The sequence below is a fragment of the Citrus clementina genome, unplaced genomic scaffold, assembly GCF_000493195.1.
Source record: "Citrus clementina cultivar Clemenules unplaced genomic scaffold, Citrus_clementina_v1.0 scaffold_7, whole genome shotgun sequence".
Classification (NCBI taxonomy): Eukaryota; Viridiplantae; Streptophyta; class Magnoliopsida; order Sapindales; family Rutaceae; genus Citrus; species Citrus x clementina.
In genome coordinates this window covers 11125399-11145892 of record NW_006262075.1, presented here as the reverse complement: position 1 = coordinate 11145892, position 20494 = coordinate 11125399, and the positions used below count along the sequence as shown (strand labels likewise).

The 20494-nt window shown below is 36.2% G+C and overlaps 4 protein-coding genes across 8 annotated transcripts in view; 2 read left to right on the top strand and 2 right to left on the bottom strand.

Annotated features, from left to right (window-relative positions):
- Positions 1–7356: 7356 nt before the first annotated feature.
- LOC18037614 (DNA-directed RNA polymerase III subunit RPC6) lies at positions 7357–9145 on the bottom strand. 2 transcript variants are annotated; one of them, XM_006427185.2, is made up of 2 exons: positions 8830–9145; positions 7357–8170 (listed from the first exon to the last, which is right to left on the bottom strand). In XM_006427185.2, the coding sequence occupies exon 2, from the start codon at positions 8166–8168 to the stop codon at positions 7467–7469; it is 702 nt and encodes a 233-aa protein (XP_006427248.1). In that variant the 5' UTR covers positions 8169–8170; positions 8830–9145; the 3' UTR covers positions 7357–7466. The 2 variants fall into 2 exon arrangements, with proteins under 2 accessions (XP_006427248.1, XP_024036378.1); XM_024180610.1 differs by lacking the exon at positions 8830–9145 and adding an exon at positions 8713–8823.
- A 1008-nt stretch (positions 9146–10153) lies between these two features.
- On the bottom strand, positions 10154–14341 carry LOC18037259 (signal peptidase complex catalytic subunit SEC11A). Of its 2 annotated transcripts, XM_006427184.2 has the most exons (8): positions 14144–14340; positions 13464–13576; positions 12922–12993; positions 12400–12435; positions 11961–12006; positions 11778–11865; positions 10543–10600; positions 10154–10398 (listed from the first exon to the last, which is right to left on the bottom strand). In XM_006427184.2, the coding sequence occupies exons 1-8, from the start codon at positions 14220–14222 to the stop codon at positions 10348–10350; spliced, it is 543 nt and encodes a 180-aa protein (XP_006427247.1). In that variant the 5' UTR covers positions 14223–14340; the 3' UTR covers positions 10154–10347. The 2 variants fall into 2 exon arrangements, with proteins under 2 accessions (XP_006427247.1, XP_024036662.1); XM_024180894.1 differs by lacking the exon at positions 12922–12993 and having other exon boundaries at positions 14144–14341.
- Positions 14342–15871: 1530 nt separating this feature from the next.
- LOC18037258 (pentatricopeptide repeat-containing protein At1g80150, mitochondrial) lies at positions 15872–19330 on the top strand. 3 transcript variants are annotated; one of them, XM_024180257.1, is made up of 3 exons: positions 15872–17988; positions 18337–18444; positions 18986–19330. In XM_024180257.1, the coding sequence occupies exon 1, from the start codon at positions 16521–16523 to the stop codon at positions 17748–17750; it is 1230 nt and encodes a 409-aa protein (XP_024036025.1). In that variant the 5' UTR covers positions 15872–16520; the 3' UTR covers positions 17751–17988; positions 18337–18444; positions 18986–19330. The 3 variants fall into 3 exon arrangements, with proteins under 3 accessions (XP_024036025.1, XP_024036026.1, XP_006427245.1); XM_024180258.1 differs by having other exon boundaries at positions 18334–18444; XM_006427182.2 differs by lacking the exon at positions 18337–18444.
- Positions 19331–19477: 147 nt separating this feature from the next.
- Positions 19478–20494, top strand: part of LOC18037310 (pentatricopeptide repeat-containing protein At1g52620) — a 3476-nt gene continuing 2459 nt past the window's right edge. Inside the window, 1 exon segment of the mRNA XM_006427180.2 lies at positions 19478–20494. This exon segment is cut by the window's right edge and continues 1859 nt beyond it. Within this exon segment, the coding sequence (XP_006427243.2) occupies positions 19630–20494 (865 nt within the window). The 5' untranslated portion in view covers positions 19478–19629.

Here is a 20494-nt window from a genome sequence, read left to right as displayed (position 1 = left end):
AAGGCCTTATAATTTATAAACCCAGCTTTGTTTCCACCTGGCCCAAAAGTAAAGGATTTTTTCTCAACATTTAGAAGTTGACAAATGGACCAATAGCTCTCTAGTCTCTAATATAAACAACCTTATAGTCTTTTATCTCCCTATAATTTTTTTTTAAAAAAAAAAAAATTCTGTCTTGCCAGTTGCCACTCTTTTCCACCATGTTAGGTCTATTTCATCATCCTTGCTAAGCACTAGTTGTTACACTTTTCCACGCATCTCCATTGTTTCCTTCATAAGTTTCCACCAAGTTGAAGTTTGTTGTTGCAAACAAATGATTAAGCTGCTGTCTTCTTCTTCTTCTTAGACTCCCTTCTCTTGCTTTCTTTTTCCTCTGTGCACGTTGCGCTGTTCCCTTTTGGCAGACGCAACTTACCTTCTACAGTATTCGAGTTTGGGTTATTTTTGTAACTCTTCAAAAGATGAATTACACATCAAATATTGAGACGTGTAGTTTGCTGCACACATTATATTTGAAGAAGTATATTGCATGAAGAAGTCTTGATTATTGCTTCAGTTTTCCAACATTAGCTGGGATTAATGGGGTGTGATGAAAAAGGAGGGGTGACGCTAAAATTATTGGGCTGCTTTTTACCCCCAGATTATAGGGAGACAATTAGCAGGGAAACAACCACTACTGAGACTCAAACCCATGTACTCAAATTATTGGGCCAATGTTAGACTTGACTGTTAGCAGCAGCAAGTTTCTGGGAATTAAGTTTCCACTTTAGAGGGTGGAGTCCTCCAGAAATAGAGGGTAAAGAGTAGAGACTAGAGAAATTAGAGAAATAGAATATTTGTATTTTGGATTCAGGGAACTCCCCTTTTTCTTGTTCATTCATTTCCTTAAATACTCCTCCAAGAGAGCTACAGACAAAACATATTCACAGCACAAACTTGACAGCACAATATTCTCTCTAACAAACTTGACAGCACAACATTCTCTCTAACAAACTTGACAGCACAGCAAAACATAATTGCAATAATAGTAAATAACAAATTCAGGATAATATCTTGAAGAGTGTCTAAGTGCTGTAATCGGCTGCACCATCATTCCCGCACAAAATCTTGAAGCTTGAAGGGAACTTTGGGCTGTCTCTTAGGCCTAGCTTGAGCAATCGGTTGTGCAGTGGTTGTATCATTACCACCCTCATGGAAATGAGCCTTGTCCTCAAGGCTAATATGAGGAAAAGTGGCGTGGAAAGGTTCCCAATTCTCCCATGTAGCTTCATCAGGTGTCGTGTTAGACCACTGCACTAAGACTTGCTTGACCTTTTGCTTATTTGTCTTGATAGTTCGCTGGTCCAAAATGCATAGAGGTATGGAATAAGGTTCTGCAGTTGGGGGTGGGTGGGCGGAAATAACTTCAGCAGGGTTTGGACATAACTTGAGGATTGAAATGTGGAACACGGGATGGATACGAGATTCAGGTGGTAACAATAAGCGATATGCAACCTTTCCAACTCTTGCCGCTATTTGGTAAGGACCATAATACTTTTTGGCAAGCTTGTTACTTAGACGGTGAGCAAGAGAAGATTGTCGATAACGTTGAAGCTTAACATAAACCCAGTTACCAACCTCAAACTCCTTATCGCGACGATGGCGATTTGCTTGGGTTCACATTCTTTCCTGTGCTCTCTGAAGGTTCAACTTGACAGTAGCCAATAGAGCTTCTCTATCCAATAATGCAGAGTTTAAAGAATCAATAGGGGTGCCTTCGCTGGAGTATCCTACAAGAGGTGGTGGGGGCCTGCCATAGACAACTTGGAATGGTGAAAATCCTGTAGAGCTGTGTGTACTGGTATTGTACCAATATTCGGCCCATGGTAAAGCTGCAGACCATCTATTTGGGTAGTCTCCAGTAAATGCTCGCAAGTATGTCTCGAGACAACGGTTGACCACTTCTGTTTGCCCGTCAGTTTGCGGGTGATAAGCAGTGCTAGGCCGTAACTCCGTTCCCTGCAATTTAAATAGTTCTCGCCAAAATTCACTAATGAACAGAGGATCACGATCAGTAACAATGGATCTAGGGAATCCATGAAGTCGAACGTACTCGCGAACAAAATATTCAGCCAATTTCGGTGCAGTAACTCCCTCTGGCAAGGCACAAAAATGACCGTACTTGGACAGTCTATCAACAATGACCCAAATAATTGTCTTACCGTTTGATTGTGGTAAAGAAGTAATGAAATCCATTGAAATGTCTTCCCAGACTCTGGATGGTATGGGCAGTGGTTGTAAAAGCCCCTTGGAACAGAAATTTTCTGGTTTGGTTTGCTGACAAATTGAACATTCTCGAACATGTTGCTGTACCTCTCGGCGCATTTGCGGCCAATAAAAATTGGCTGATAATCGAGCATAAGTCTTTTGTTCCCCAGAATGCCCGCCAATCACCGAGCCATGGAATATGTTTAGAAGGCGTTTTCTGAGCTTCATACTATTAGGAACAAAAATTCTACCCTGATGGTAAAGTAAGTCTTGTTGAATAGAAAAATTATTATCCGTGCAAACTCTTTTCTCAATTGACTTGTGCTTCGCTTGTCCATCGTGAAAGAGAATCGGGTCCACTATTTTCCACCCCAGCCTTATGCTCAATTGTAAATTCAAACCCTAACAGCTTTGTCAACCAAGTTTGCTGCTCTGGTGTCTGTATCGTTTGTGTAAGGAGTTGCTTAAGGCTTTTATGATCAGTGAATATGGTGAAAGGTCGGCCCAAGAGATATGGTTGCCATCGTCGAACTGCTGCTGTGATTGCATACATCTCACGACTATACGCAGATGCAGATTGAAGTCTTGGTGGCAACTTCTTACTGAAATAAGCTATTGGATGTCGATTTTGGGAGAGAATCGCACCCACAGCGAGACCAGAGGCATCCGTTTCCACTGCAAAGACTTTGGAAAAATCTGGTAAGGCTAAGATAGGAACTTCAGTCAGAGCACATTTGAGACGCTCAAAAGCTAAGTCAGCTGCTTCACCCCAGTTAAATCCGTCCTTCTTAAGCAAATCAGTTAATGGGCTTGTAATTTGGGCATACCCCTTTACAAAACGTCGGTAATATCCTGTGAGTCCCAGGAAACCTCTTACAGCAGCAATTGTTTTTGGTTTAGGCCAATTTAAGACAGCTTGAATTTTGGTGGGATCAACACTCACTCCTTGGGCTGAAACAAAATGGCTGAGATACTCTAATTTAGCTTGGCCGAAATTGCACTTGGATAACTTAGCGTACAATTTGTTTTGATGGAGCAGCTGGAGAACAATTTTGAGATGGTAAATGTGTTCCTCATGGGATCGGCTGTAAACAAGAATGTCGTCAAAAAAAACTAGAATAAACTTACGAAGATAAGGTTTGAAAATAGAGTTCATTGTGGCTTGAAATGTGGAGGGGGCATTGGACAACCCAAAGGGCATTACAAGAAACTCGTAATGACCTTCATGTGTTCGAAATGCAGTTTTTGGAATGTCGGGTGGATGGATCCGAATTTGGAAATACCCACTCCGTAAATCAATCTTTGAAAAGATGATGGCCCCATGTAATTCATCTAGTAATTCATCCACTATAGGTATTGGAAATCGATCCTTGATAGTGATGGCATTTAGAGCTCTATAATCGACATAAAATCGCCATGTCCCATCTTTTTTGCGAACCAAGAGGACGGGTGAAGAGAATGGGCTGGTGGAAGGTTGTATAATTTGATCTTGAAGCATTTCTTGAACTTGCCTCTCGATTTCATTTTTTTGGTAATGGGGGTAGCGGTATGGTTTAACATTCACAGAAGTAGATTGTGGGAGAAGAGTAATTTTGTGGTTGAGGGGTCTATTAGGTGGAAGGCCTTTTGGGATGCGAAAAACAGCTGGATATTGGTTTAGTAGTGTTAGGAAATCTTGGTGAAGAGTGGAATCCATGGATTGGTGAATATTTTGGGTTGAAGGTGGACTGTCTGGTTCGAGTTCTAAACGGAAGTACTGAGCTATTGAGGTAGTATGTTGTAGTCGTTTTAGTTGGTGGAAAGATATAGGAATGGGGTGGGGCCGAATGTTTTGAGCTCCTTCAAGTTTAATAGGCTGCCCTTTATATGTAAATTCCATAGTTAGGGCTTTGTGATCAGTGATAATTTTCCCTAACTTCTCCAGCCACTGTACCCCGAAAACAGCATCAGCTCCACAAAAATCTAGTATATGAAAGTCAGCTTCAAATTCAACACCCTGCATCTCGAATTTAACTTTTGAACAGTGACCTTCGCTACGAATCCGTTCCCCATTGCCGACAGCTACCAAAAACGTCATTGTCTTCTCAATAGCCAAATGAAGGAAGTGAGCCAACCGCGGATGGAGGTAATTATGTGTACTCCCAGTGTCAATTAATACTGATAAAGTTTGATTGTTAATTTTAGCACTGAGTCTGAAGGTTTGGGGACTAGTTGTTCCAATCAAAGCATGAAAAGAAATTTCGGGGCTTGGATTTGCTGTTTCTTCGGTAGGCACCGTATCCTCCACCAATATTTCTTCTTCTTGAAAACTCTCTGATGGTTCCTCTGTCAACAATAACAGAAAAGGGCGAGTACGACAACGATGACCGGGCTTGAATCGTTCATCGCAATTGAAGCACAAGCCTTGGGCACGACGGGTTTGCATTTCGGCGGTCGTGAGACGACGAATAGGAAGGGTTGTCTTTGGTGGGTTTGATGGATTTGGTGGTGGGAGGGGTAAAAGTGGGGGCCGTGGGTCTGGCCATATATTTGTTTCGTTGCGTGTAGGTATGGGTATTGGTGTATTGGTTGATTTCCATGAAATGAATTTTTGGTTATAGGACAGCAATTTATCTTCAATCAATTTGGCTAAAGCAATTGCATCAGGAAGGTTAGAAGGTTTATGAATGGCTAACTCATTTTGAATGGTTGGTTTTAAACCTGAGATGAAGCAATCTAAAATGGCATCCGGGTGAAGGTTGGTGACTCTGTTGTAGATGTTTTCAAAGGTTGATTGGTAAGCCTCTACAGAGCTTGTTTGGGTAAGTTTGAATAAAGTGGCTCTGTGATTAATATAGGAGGAAGGGCCAAACCTGCTTTCAATAGCTCGGGTGAGAGCTGCCCAAGAAGATAATTGTTGATTCTTGTGCATCCATTGGAACCAAGAGAGTGCTTGGCCAGTCATATAGAAACTGGCGATGTCAATCCGCTGCTCCTCTGGGGTTTCATAGAAAGAAAAGTATTTTTCAGCTTGAAATATCCAATCTAAGGGGTTAGATCCATCAAATGTTGATAGATCACAGCGTATAGATCTTGTGCTTTGTGTGGGTTGTAGTTGAGCTTGTATAGGTGGTGTGTTTTGTGGCGTAGGTGGTGCAGAGACTGGTGGGTTTGTGGAGGACCCAATCTGAGAGGGTGCCATCATGGTAACTCTGGCAGCAAGCTCTGCTATAGAGTTTTGTAGTGCTTGTTGTGCACCTTGTAGGTTTTGTTGTGAACTTTGGTTAATTTGCTGCTGTTGTATTATGATTTGGCGTAGGTCTTCAAGGGATTTTTGGGTCGATTCTTTGAGTTGTGTGACCTGTTCTTCAAGGGCTCGATATCGTGTTTGCATACCCTCGTTTGCCATATCTCAATGAAAGCACCAAATGTTAGACTTGACTGTTAGCAGCAGCAAGTTTCTGGGAATTAAGTTTCCACTTTAGAGGGTGGAGTCCTCCAGAAATAGAGGGTAAAGAGTAGAGACTAGAGAAATTAGAGAAATAGAATATTTGTATTTTGGATTCAGGGAACTCCCCTTTTTCTTGTCCATTCATTTCCTTAAATACTCCTCCAAGAGAGCTACAGACAAAACATATTCACAGCACAAACTTGACAGCACAATATTCTCTCTAACAAACTTGACAGCACAACATTCTCTCTAACCAACTTGACAGCACAGCAAAACATAATTGCAATAATAGTAAATAACAAATTCAGCATAATATCTTGAAGAGTGTCTAAGTGCTGTAATCGGCTGCACCATCATTCCCGCACAAAATCTTGAAGCTTGAAGGGAACTTTGGGCTGTCTCTTAGGCCTAGCTTGAGCAATCGGTTGTGCAGTGGTTGTATCAGCCAATGGACTATGATATTATGTGAGAGTATAAACTCATATTGTGCTATAAACCTATAGTAAAATTATTAAGAAGAGTTCTAATCGATTTTTAATTATAAATATTAGTAGAATTCTGATTGTAATAGATCAGCATATTAAAAAAAATGAGAGAAGTGTATGCAATATCTTGAAGGCATATATACTAAACTTAATTAACAGTATATTAAGCTAAGCTGGAGTCTGATCCCACTACATTACTCATTTAGCATTTTAGTTTTTCATTTTCCTGCTTCAAGAATAATATTTGTTGAAACAAACTAAACTACACAATTTTTTCTCTTGATTATTATGAACTAGTTTTGAGTTTGATTGAAAATTGACAAATTTTTTGTTATGAAAATCTTGATTTAACTTTATATTTTAAATTTTATAGTATTAAACATTAAATGTATGAGAGTTTCAATCTCTCACACACAAATATGGAGTTTTAATTGCTTAACATGTATGATGCATTTATAAAATACCGAAATGATTTTATTACGATTTCTTTCGATAATCCCATTGGGTCTTTTTATTTTTTGGTATTAGAGTATGGTAGTAATTATATTTTCTCCAAACCTATTTAGTTTTTAAATATGAGTTTATTGAAATATTGAAGAAAATTAAATACATTCTGGCTTCCGGTTCGTCCACGACCGCTCGCGCGGGTGCTTAGTTAACACTAGAGGGATAAAAGTTTGGATTGGGCTTCATGGATATCAAGTTTTCAAAAATTGTGTTAAAAATATCATTTTTGAAACAAATAGCTTGTGAAATTAAAATTGTATATTACTTTTAAAGAAATTAAATAATTGAATAATTGAATCTACATGTTCCAATTATGATTCAAAACGCAAAGAAAATAAATAATGTCGACAATAATACAATACTGTTATATTAATTGTATATGAGTTTATTTGTATAATATGTATTATTTTTGAAAGAGTTAAAATACAATTTAGAAAGTATAGTATTTCTCAATGCCTAACAGATAAAAATTGATACTGCTCTTTACTCAAATTTCCATTGCTATTATTAAATTTAATTTTCAGTGCAAAACACCTTATAAAATTTCACTATTTGTGCGCATATATTTAAAACAAACTTCTAAAACCAAATAATGCACACATGACTACGATTTAGCATAAAGAAACATTGCAGTGAGGTAAGCAAGTACAAACAGAAACATAGACATGAAACTTAAACAATCGATCGTAAAAGTTCAAACACTCGGTGGCTATAACATTGATAAGCAAAATTGTTTGACACTTAATCCCTGCTACACTATTTCCAAAATTTTATAGCTCAATGTGAAAACAAAAAACTTAAAAATCCAACCACTTGGTGTAATAGACACAGGTTTTGGGGGAGATTACGCCATCCGGCTTGCAAATATTTATCTGGGGACAAACTCCGCATGGAATAGAAGCCAAGCTTCCTGTCTTTGGTTCCCCTCCGCCACCCCCCTTGCTCACGTTTTTATAACAAACTTTTCCGACTGGAATGTTAGTGAATTCCCCCGATCCATTGCTCTTCACTTCCATAATCTGATTATCCAAAACCAAAGCCCTCACAATCTCTTCAATCTGCTGTTTCGTCAAGTCAACTTTGAAGGCTCCACTCCGTTTGATGGAATCTGAAATGCCCTCCAAAGTAGCAACCTTCAACTTAATTATTTGCTTTAGGCATTGAGATTTCACAACTTTTATGAATTCTGTATCTAGGCTTCCCTCGGAGTACCACGCGCCACCAGAGATTTCCTTTGAGGGCTCAAACTCCACTGCCATTAAGTGTTTTTTGCCCTTGCTGTGGATATTAACTACCTCCTTGATCAAGCTCTTGTTTTGGAGTGACTTGATAGATTTAGTAACAATATTATCAGGGAGGTTAACTCTTAATTCACGTTTCATATCTCGTGTCCATATACCCATATCTTGTTTGCTTCTGATTACATCATAGATGAGGCGCTCGTGATCAGTAAGTGAGTCAGAAGGTGCATTCGAGTCTGGCCGTTTCCTCTTACTCATTCCTGTTCAAAGAACATGATAATTAAAATTCAAAATACATTAAAAGCATTTATACTAGGATTTTCTAGCAGATCAATCAATCATTAAGAAACAAAATCATTACATTTGAAACAAAATGTCACGCAAGTCAGGAAAGTTTATTTAAATTAGCATATAAATAACTTCACTTGTCTCAGACGTTACAACTGCTTATATTTTGTGACCCAATACTATAACAATGACAAAGAAACAACTCACATGGCTACTTATATTGAACAAGCCAATTTTTTCATATCATAAATTCTGAGACACACAACACAAAATAACAAACAATTTCAAATAGTCATCAAAGATCACAACAACTTAGAAACAAGGTCCATTATATCAAAAGCATTTGCACTGTCCGTATCTTTTTAAATCCGGGTCCGGTCCGGCTTAAACCCGGTTCCCGGAATCCGAGTTTACAACCCGGATAACTGAATGAAAAAAAAAAAAAAAACCTGTTTTAAAGTTCACGAAAATTTCAGAAAGAATTCAAGTTGCATAATTTCAGTTCAAGGCTTACAAAAATAGAACATATTGCAGGAGCACCAATGAATTGAAGGATTGTAAAATCTTAACAACCGAGACAACTTGAAGATAAATGAATACGAATGAATCATCTTTAGAGATAAAAGCTGACCCCCGTATGTTAATATCGTCTTTAAAGCACTCCTAATTCCCAAGAAGCATGTATGCTGATGATTTAATCAAGATTAATGGCGATGCGATAAAACGAATCACGAACGGCGACGCGACGAATTGATGAAGACGAACGGCGACGCAACGATTTGTGAAGACAAACGGCGACGCGACTGATTGATGATGATGATGCTTGAGGATGAACTAAGTATTGACGATGCTGATGACAAATTGACAATGATGGATTTGGGCTTTGTGTGAGGAAGATTGAAGAAGGTGAGGGAAGAGGAGAAAAGGCAGCTGCGGAACGCTTAGGCTTGTAGTGTTTTTTTTTTAATACTTAAAATTAACCTTTTATCAAATTTTAAAATAAAAGGTTCCCCATACTGGGTTCAACCGAACCCTCAACCCGACCCGGATATGCCCTGGTTTAAAAATCGTTGTCGTCCGCATTATTTTATATATGGACCGGGTTAAACCCATACCAGATCATCTGGGTTAATCCGGATCTCGGTTATTTTGCCTTATCTAATTAAAATTCAAAAGACATTGAAGTATTTATAGCAGGGCTTGTAGCAAATCAATAAACCATTAAAAATATTTTACCACCAAACATTTTAACTGTTAGCACTTCACGGCCATTCTGTAAAAAATAATTAAATATTTAACATTGAGTATAAAAGATGAATCAACACAGCTCAATCGAAACAACCAAAAAATTTTAAAAAATCAACACAGCTCAAATCACAGTGAATCCGAACTCTTCCTAATCAAATTATAGCTCACTCCACGTAATTGAAAAAATTGTTTACTACCGGCCAATGACCTAAATGGCAATGTTAGTATAGAATATATATTTTTTAATAATCTTCTTTTTAATTTAAAATAGACCAAACTTTAAGAAAATCCTATAGAACATGTACATACATTTTTTTCAGTATGTGGTTTAAGATATACTTCTTTATGTAGAAGCTCGAATTAGGAGAAAATTATAGTCCATTAATGTGATCCACAATTTGAAAAACATAATTGCTGAGAATAAAATTTGAGAAAAACTTGTGGTGCAACTGTGGTACTGTGCCACAGTTGCATCCAACCGTTAGATGCCAGTAGACCCCATTCATTCAAGTGCATCCAACGACTGGATGCAACTGTGACACGGTACTACAATTGCACCGTAGCTGGACCCTAAAATCTAACAAAGAAAAACAAAGTTGCAAAAATTCACTGTTCTTCTTCCACTAGCTTTGACCTAAAACTTGAGTGCTTGAAGTTTGGAATCGTTAGGGCGTTCAGTGAAGTCAATTAGAAAACTAGCGAAGTGGTAAGAGCAATAATCCCATTTGAAGGGAGGACAAGACAACGAACTGGTCTACAAAATCATCTATTGTCATGTTTAAATTATCAGATCAATGTCAACTGTTCCTTTCTGTCCAGTACAATCGTAATGAAATCAACAAATTCAAGGACACCTGCGGCATCTGCTTCAAGTGAAAGGATGTCCTCGAACTTTCATCTATTAATCCTTTGAAGTTATAACAAGCAATCCCAGTGCCCCGATAAGGATATACTGAAAGATAAGAACAAATATGAAGTTCTATTAAGATGATTTTCATGCAACAGAAGTTTAACATTTGAACTGAATTTAGCTATTTTATTTTAAATCACATTAAGAGCAGATATGGTAATAGAAAGCATCACGGCCGCAACATACCTTGATTATAGGCTTTTCGGTCATGATAATAGTCACCCAGCCGACATAAGGTAAGAACCTGTGTAAGACAAAAGTAATCAATATATTAGCTTTCTTTATTTTTGAAAGAAAAAAATGTGTGATTTCTTTTCCTCAAAACATGTTACATGCTAAAGGAGGAAGAGCGAGAGAGAGAGAGAGACGTAATAACATAATGTTTGTTGAAATAGAAAAACAAAAGTGTAAAGCTGAAGGACGTTGATAAACAGAGATGTCAACAAGACATGTTCAGGCTTGGATGAAGCAACCTTAACCTGATCTACCCCCCGGATGATTAAGTTCCTTTTGTAATCCGGTACATTACTTAAGTCATGGGGAGATTTGATCATACTGGGTAAAAAGAAAAAATGAATTGTCAATGAGGAAGTCACTGGGAAAAGAAGGAACATGGAGAAAGGTGGCTTCTCTGAATCAATGCTGTTCATAAATACATGTATATTTGCTCCTTATCTCTTATTCCAAAAACTTTAACTAACTATCAATGAGCATTAAGGTAATAAGATAAGGTCAAAGGACCAAGGTATAAGACATATTATAGTATACGGGCCAGATACCTCAAAGCCAAATTTGGACCTGGGAGGTCTTCACCAAATATCGCTAACGGAGCACCAAATCCACTCCTTTATGGTCAAGGTGGAAAAAACAGATGGATTAACCCATCACACACTTGTTCAGGTCTTCTTGTGACCTTAAACACCATCCTAATTGACTAGCCTCAACTAACCAATAAAACATGCGTGCCGATCCACAGGATCAAAAGATTACCAAAAATAAAAAGAAGCATCTCCTAGATTCCCTTTTTAACCTTCCATCAACGGAAAATGATTTATTGTAAATTACCAGGGAATGATGAAAAGAAAACCTAGCTGATATAATGGAAAATGAGTCTCTTCCATCATATAAAGCTTTTTCAATTTTCTGCCGCCAAGTATTCATGAATCCATTTTCTGCAATCCAATTCAAAGGTATCTTCGCTCTCTATGTCTTCAGTCACCCAATTAGACAACAGAAATAAGAAAACTTAGATCACATCCATAAACCCAAATCTGCAGTGACAATATGCTGTTTACTCTCTCGTGTGTGATACAGAAAACTTGCATCCTATCATTCCTTACTAGGTCATTCAAAATGATAAATTGTCTCTGTAATAGATTGAAAAATTCCAGAAGAACAAAGGTTGGTATAAGAGTTTTTACCCCACAGCTCTGCCCATAATATGTTGTCGCTTAAGCCAGAGCTGACCTTGAGCATACAAAAGCCTATCATCCCCATAATTGTTATCTCCTGAGAAAGAAAAATCAATGAAGTAAGATTGTACAGTTAATAACGGAACCCAGTCAATTAGAAATTAATTGAACTTTATTTCTATAAGTTGCCACCTTTTGTTAGGACCTCAACTTCCCCAGTATCTTGCCGTTCGTGAACCTGCAATACAATTTAATATTAAGATTGCTAGACAACTGTTCAGTGCAAAAGGCAACCGAGAAAAAAACAAGAAGGCCTTTCTACTTGTGGTTAGACAGACGAAACTTTGTTAGTACAAGAAAATGAGCTCTAGTACATATAAAGTACAGAAAGTTTCAAGAAGACAAAGGATCCTCAAAAAACTAAAAGAATCATGAAAGTAAAAGGCTCAATGTATCTATCACCTAGTCCTAACATAGCAATCTTTAGGAAAATATCACAAATTAAGAAGGTGGTCAAGCACATGGTAAGCGCATATAATCAAAAAGCAAGTATTTACCAGCACAGATAAGCACATTATAGGCAGCAAGGTTGTATCGTCAATTCAAAGAATAAGGTCAATAAAATATTCACCTTAATAACTCGATGGACAATTGGAATTTCCCGGCCCTGGAAGAAGAGAAAACATGCTTAGAATATACATCGGCACACAAATGTGTATGAATAAGATATACATGAAGATGATATAAGCAAATCTACATTAAAGACATTGGCATCTAAACAATAATAGCCTGTGATAATTAACATGAAAATTTGGAGGATGATCATAACGTCATCAACTATCTGAAACCCAACAACTTGCAAAGAGGAAAAAAAATGTTCTTTTCTGCAAATTCCATTCCTTTAGATGTTCATCTGGTAAATCCTAATTCTATTTGGCCACATAATGGCTCTACTAAAAAGCTCAACAGTGAGATAGAATGTATTTCATGTACAACAAGCAGAGGCAAAAATTCAAAATCTGTTCAAAGAATCAAGATGAAAGAAGTTGGCAAAAGAAACAAAAAAAAGAGTGCAAATTTGAATATCATGTGCAACTACAGAGAACGAGATAGACAAAATAAAAATAATGCAAAAAATAAAAAAGGCACTTACATCAACATTAAAAACAACAATCTCTCCAGCACGAATAGGATCTTTACTCATATGCAAGAACAAAATATCTCCCTGCATGTCATATGATTGTAATTACTTAGCAACTTAACAAATGGTGTTCGCATGGAGAACCCAAATAAGAATTTAAAAGTTCCTAAGTTATTGAAATAAATACCCAACATGTAATTAAGAGATATCATAATATTTTTTCGTTAGACTCTTTTCCTAAATGCTGATATATCTGAACTGAAACATTAAACCAGATGGTTGACTGGAAATAAGATTAAACTCGATTTTCAACATTTATACGGTTTGAACTTGAGAGACAGAGAGAGGGTGGAAGACATTAGTAAAATGTCTAATGTAATTACGCTTGAAGGTTTTTGTCCTATTTCTTCACCATCGCCAATAGAAGTTTGCACAGCAGAAAAGTTAGCAAATTACAAATATAATTTTCATATTGTTGCTGTATTGCAAGCTAACAGAAGTAACATACTATTTGAAGCAAAATGTTAAGGAAATTACACATTGAAAGGAGTTACCCTCTTGAAGCCAGGTTCCATGCTTCCAGAAAGAACAACAACAACAGGAGATTCACTGCCAGTGATGCACATCAATGCCTTCCATATTATTAAAGCAGATGTAACAATCATACCTGAAACAAAATTAAATTAGTCTCATAAAAATATATTTTAGCTACTCCTCTTCCCTTTTCTTTGGGGTCAATTAAAGGTTTCTGACAAGTCATTCAGAATCAAAATTGCAGAAGTGGGTATAATTTTCTAATGGAACTGGAGCAACCGGCATTCCAAGACCCATAATGACACGGTAACCAAATTATTTTCACAGTTCAAAAAAATTAGAAACAAAAAAGTTATTTTTTTTTTCAGCAGCTTTATTGCAATACAGTACCTCCAAGAATCGAATCAAATAACATAATAAAAATCCACAAAAGGCATGCTTTCAAATCCTAATGATTCCCACCTCAACGTGCAGAGTACAGGATTTGGGCACGAAAAAGAAAATCCCACATCGAAAACGATACACAAATCCCATAATTATCACAAAGAACAAAACTTGACGCATTACACTTAACAAATACAATACGTATTCCTTTTAAATACCCATTTAACCAACCATTAACACAATATTAAAAATCAAATTTTAAGGCACAAATCAAGAGTTTTACGAGAGAAGATGAAAGGGGGTTTAAGGGGCGAACCAAGACTGACGCCCTGAGTAAGGACCTGGCGGATCTGAAGGGACTTGATCGACTCTATGCTTTCCCCGATCCACCCCATTTCTTTTTCTCTTCTCTGTTTCTGTTTCTGTGTAGTTTCGACCTTCAGTTCTGTAACGTGTTATAATTAATGGGGCAATCACAAAAGCTTTTCCGACCGTCAACTCTTTTCTGTGAATTTAATTAAGGATGAAATTAATTAAATGCCATGTTTTACCAAATATAGTTATAGATTATCTTGCCTTTTTAATATTTATCGAAATATAATTTTTTTTTTTTTTACATTTCATTAGTTATACCCTTGACGTGAAATAATGCCCCAAACATAAAAAAGATAAAGAATAAAATGACATCATAAGTCTATTTTTAATATTAAAAAATGTGTCATGTAAGCTGTAACGAATGGTTATATGAAAACGTTACCATCCCACGATTTCCAGCACCACTTTTCATGAACCTCTTTATCCAACTATAAATAACTCCAGCATAAATAGTTTCAAGGTCAGTTTGGGATTCTGATGAGCAATTGAAATAAGGTATTTTTGTTGTGTGGATAAAAGAAATTACTTATTTAAAAAGTAATTTAGTGTTTGATAAAATATGTTATTGCGATTATTATAAGTTTGAAATGTGTAGTATATACATTTGATAAATTTTATTATATAATTACCTTAATGAATATAAGTTTAAATCACTTTTTTTTTATTTGTGTATTAGCGTTCTGAAAAAGTAAGATATAATTGTCTTTTTAAAAAAAAGAATATTAAGACTATAATAAGAATTTTTTAAAAAATGTGGTATCTTATTTAATTAGCTGCTTTTAAGAAATATGATCAAAATAGATAAATTTATGAAAAAGGCAGCTTTTTAAAATTTTACCAAACATTATTTTTGTTTAAACTTATGAAATAAACCTCTTTCAATATTTTAACCTCATTCTCGGATAAAGGTATTAGTTTCATTTTTCCTCTTTTCTTTTTTAATTATATAATATTCCAAAAAATAAACAGACAAAATTATTCTAAATTAAAATCATGATTTGTTTTCTCCAATTTCATAATCACTTAGACCAATTTCAAAAGCTATTAAACCTTTTCCTAATTAGGTTATGAATCAAACTGAACCAATCAATTTTTGCCCAACAAATCAAACAAAACCAAACTAAATTGGTCCAGTTCAATTTGTTTTTTATTTTCAATCTTCAATTCTTTGTATTTTTATGATTTTTTTATTTTTGATTTTTTGTATGAACTAATCGATTTTTGTTAAATTTTTTAACGGTATTTCAATCCAGTACAATTTTTTTGTATCAATAGTTATCCCCATTCCTAACGCGAATAATCGAATATGGACATAAATAGACATTTTCCTAAATATTAGTGACACTAATTTCTATATTTAAAGTCAAAATATATAGCATTTAATAATGACAATTTATTCACCATTAAATTGCATAAAATTAATGGGTCAAAATTTTTCCAAACTTTTCTTAAAGTAGAAGATTTAACTAAAATATTCTAATCAACAACAAATGTCATACATTCTGGTATGTAACATATAACATTTTTATTTATAATATTTGTTTTCTATTTTCGTTTTTTATTCAAATGTTTCTAAACGACAAAAGGAGATTTCTATACTTTCACATGAATTTTCCGGGTCATATTTTGACACGAATAATCACCGGGCCGATTCCTTTCAATTCAACCCTTAAAATTTCTCCTACAACAGCAGTTCACACAACCTACCATGCATCCGCAACCCCAAAAACAAAAACCTAAACCCCAGTTCAAAAACCCCCAAAAAACCAGCCCACAAAATGCATCATTAGCTGCCTTTATGATCCCCGCCCTGTCTCACTCACTGAGCATTCTCCTCTTCTCAATCTGTAACAGTGGCTAGTTATATATATTCATTGTATCTATCCTAATATAACAAATACAAATACAGCCATTCCATTCTCTCTTTTTTTTTAAAAATATTTTCTTGATTCGTTTTTAAGTTTTGCAGTCTTGGTTTTGAGGTGATTTTGTTATTGGCTTCATATATTTCTCTATTGGGTATTGAAGATTTGCCCGAGTGGGTGGCTTCATCGCGGTTTTTTCTCACGGGGACTTTTCGTGTTTGATGAAAGTTCCCCATGAAGCGTTCCTTGCTTGGGAGTATGGACAATGAAGATTTGTTCAAGATATTGACTTGAATCATGGATTTGGCTAGTGGGTATGGTTTGTTCTAAGCGTTGATTCATCTATTTCTGTTTGTGATTTGTTTTATGGGTTGCGAAGATATTGTCACATTAGTGTGTAGAGGTTTGATTTTGTTATATGGGTATGTTTCAATCTGAGGTTAATCCTAGAATATGCTATCTCTGCGACCCAATCGCAGATTTTGCCACACTGCTGCTGCTGCTGCCGCTGATGCTATTGCATCAAACAATATTCCTGCTGTTTCATTGAATAAGTTTCCTAATCGGGAACCTTTAGTTGATAAACCTTTAGAACCACCTGCTCTTGTCAAGCTTAAAGCTGAGAGAGATCCTGAAAAGTTGTTTCAGTTATTTAAGGCTAATGCTCACAATAGGATTGTTATTGAGAATAAGTATGCCTTTGAAGATACAGTTTCTCGATTAGCTGGGGCACGTCGGTTTGACTACATAGAGCATTTGCTTGAGCACCAAAAGTCTCTACCGCAAGGTAGACGTGAAGGTTTCATTATGAGAATCATGATGTTGTATGGTAAGGCTGGAATGATAACGCATGCTATGGATACTTTTTATGATATGCATCTATATGGATGTAAAAGGACAGTTAAATCTCTTAATGCTGCCCTTAAGGTTTTGACTGAAAGCCGCGATCTTAAAGCCATTCAGGCATTTCTTATGGAGGTTCCAGAGAAATTTCATATTCAGTTTGATATTTTTTCATTCAATATAGTTATTAAGGCTTTTTGTGAGATGGGTATTTTGGATAAAGCATATTTAGTCATGGTAGAGATGCAAAAGCTTGGAGTAAAACCAGATGTGATTACATACACAACTCTTATATCAGCATTCTACAAGGATAATCGGCCGGAGATTGGCAACGGGTTGTGGAATCTTATGGTTTGCAAGGGGTGTTTCCCTAATCTTGCAACATTTAATGTTAGGATTCAACATTTGGTTAACAAGAGACGATCATGGCAGGCTAATAAATTGATGGGTTTGATGCAGCGTTTTGGAATAGAGCCTGATGAGGTTACATATAATTTGGTGATCAAAGGGTTTTGCCGGTCTGGGCATCTCGACATGGCCAAAAAAGTTTATTCTGCTATGCTTGGAAGGCGGTTTATGCCCAATCAAAAAATCTACCAGACTATGATTCATTATCTTTGTCAAGAAGGAGACTTCAATTTGGCATATACAATGTGTAAAGACAGCATGAAAAAGAATTGGTTTCCAAGTGTGGATACCATTTCTGCACTACTTGAAGGCCTTAAAAAGAATAATCAGCCTTGTAAGGCTAATACAATCATGGCTTTGGTTCAGAGAAGAGTGCCTCATTTTTCTTCAAATCAATTGAGTGCATGCAAATCCATTTTGTCTAAGAGTTAAATTGAAACGGATTGGACAGATTGGTTCTATTTTATTAATGAGACAGTGGAGCGGACAATGGTTCTTATTCTTTTTTCCTCAATTCAATTGTAGAGTTCACAATATACGGGACCAGATTTTATTGGCTAACATCTGGGTAATGGCAGATCTGCTTTTATTCAGCAAATTTGTTGTAGCTCCTCAATAAAGATCATCCAGAAATAAGAGTTTTACTGGATAGTGGTGACCCCTAATTTTTGTAAGTTATTGTGCAATCTCTCTCTCCCTTTTGCTTATACAAATGATGAATCATTCTTTGCATATGGAGCACTTGTAGTTGCAAGTTTCATGTTTCTCCTTTGAAAGTAATTACTCTACTTAGCATTTGTTTAAATATGTTTCTTCCTGTCTAGATGGATAGTGTTAACTATAATTGTTACAAACTATCATCCAATGCCATTTTACTTGGCAATCTTCAATTGCTTCATGATATGTTCATGTATGTCTTTGCACCTATGCTGTTTTATTCCTTTTATCTTCTATAGCAAAGGGGCAAAACTTTTTGATGACAATCCTCATGTTTCTAGTTTTCATATTATGGTAGTAGGTTCCTGAGGGTTTGCATCTCCCATCAGTGTTTCAGCTTCGGCTGTGAAGAACAGGATGACCATGAAAAGAATGCAAATTCCTCATTCTATAATCAAAAGCTAAATAAGTGAGTATCACATATTTTGCTTATAGTTTAGGTCAAAGTATATTACTGAATCTATGTTTATTTGTTTGCATGTGGTGACAGTATGTTATCCACATTTGTAGTATTGATGTGAAACTTACATGCAGTTATACAGAGAAAAGTCATGTTTAACTATCATCTACAATCTCAACAAGATTAGATTTTTTCTCTCTTTTTTTTTCCTTTGCTTCATTTTTTATGACAGTTTACTTCTACTGAAAATTCGATTGCTACATTTTATCTTATGATGATTTTATCTTATGATTTCTCCTCTAAAGACAACTAGAAAATTCTGCCCTCCAGCTGACTAATCAGAATGTCTGTATGCCCATATATTACACTTTCTTTTCTGCTTGGACTAATGCAAGTAGATTTAGTTACATTTGTTTGCTGTTTGAAGAGGACCATCAACTAGCAGTTGTTTTGTAAGATAACTGATTTCTCTATGTGCATCTCTGTTCTTGAAATGCTTCTCCTTTTGCTTAAGGGAATTCCTAACCTTTTGCTGTTCTTTCCTGTGCAGGATAGGTGTTTCAATTCAACCTCTGCCCTGACTGGGAAGAGCTCATCGGAGAAAGCGGCTCCAAGAAGTAACTTATTTCGGAAGGCTCGAGCCCGTGACAAACAGCTATATATAAGAGCCCTTCTAGCTACACACTTACACAGCTGAGTGTGAGGGAGAATCATTACTGCCGATCAGTTGCTCTTGCCCATGAACCTTCCAGGCTCCATGTTTCAAGACTATTATATTCGGGGCTTCATAACATTACAAAAATTTATGTAACAATGTGAATAAATCAACTGAATTTTGTATACTTTCTTCCTTCGTCAACAGAATCCAATAAGTATTAAGATCCATTAAGATAAATTATTTTCCAAGATCATGTAATGTGGAAGCTCATAAATTATCTATAATTAATGAATTTTATTTCGGGAACCCCAAAAAAAAAACGTGTAGAATATCAAAAACAACACTCGAAAATTGAACAATAGTTTAAAAATGTTAAAAGTCCTCAATATATCATCAATCAAATTCATACGGCTCTTTCAGAGTAAGAACATTGCACTTATGTCCCTTCCCTCGCGGGTCTTTTACTTCAATCATCAGTTTCAATTGATTATTTTTCTCAAGACCCCCAAAGTTTTGTTTCATCGTCTCTGTTTCTTATGTCTAAAACCATCTTGTCTCGCATCAAACCCCTTCAAAATCAAAAACCATCTTCTTCTTCTTCTTCACCATTTCCATTGGCACCCCACATCAAGAAACTCGTCAATGAAACCATTGAAATTCTCAAAACACACCCACAATACGACCAGTCTCTGGAAATTCGATTTTCTGATGAAGAAACGTACGTTTCGGAAATTGCCCACCACGTGCTTGATAGAATTCGTGACCTAGAACTTGGCCTGAAGTTCTTTGATTGGCTCTCAAGACAACAACCCAAGAATTCTTTTTCAAATGGGTATGCATGTTCTTCGTTTTTGAAGCTATTAGCGAGGTTTAGAGTGTTTTCGGAGATTGAGTTGGTTTTAAAAAATTTGAAAATAGATGGCATAAAACCAACACATGAAGCTTTGAGCGTTATTATACGGGCTTATGCGGAATCTGGTTTGGTGGATAAAGCTATTGACTTGTATACTAATTTGTTTGTACCGTATAACAGTGTTCCTGATGTGTTTACCTGTAATTCTTTGCTTAATTTGCTAGTGAAGTGTAAAAGAATTGAAATGGCGCGTAAATTGTATGATGAGATGTGTAAAACAGATGATGGTTTGGATAATTATAGTACTTGTATTATGGTGAGGGGTTTGTGTAAAGAAGGGAAGGTTGAAGAGGGTAAAAATTTGATAGAGGACAGATTTGGAAAGGGGTGTATTCCTAATATTGTGTTTTATAATACACTCATTGATGGATACTGCAAGAAAGGTGATGTTGAAAATGCTAGAAAGCTTTTTAAGGAGTTGAAAATGAAGGGGTTTTTGCCGACATTAGAGACTTATGGTGCCATTATTAGTGCGTTTTGCAAGAAAG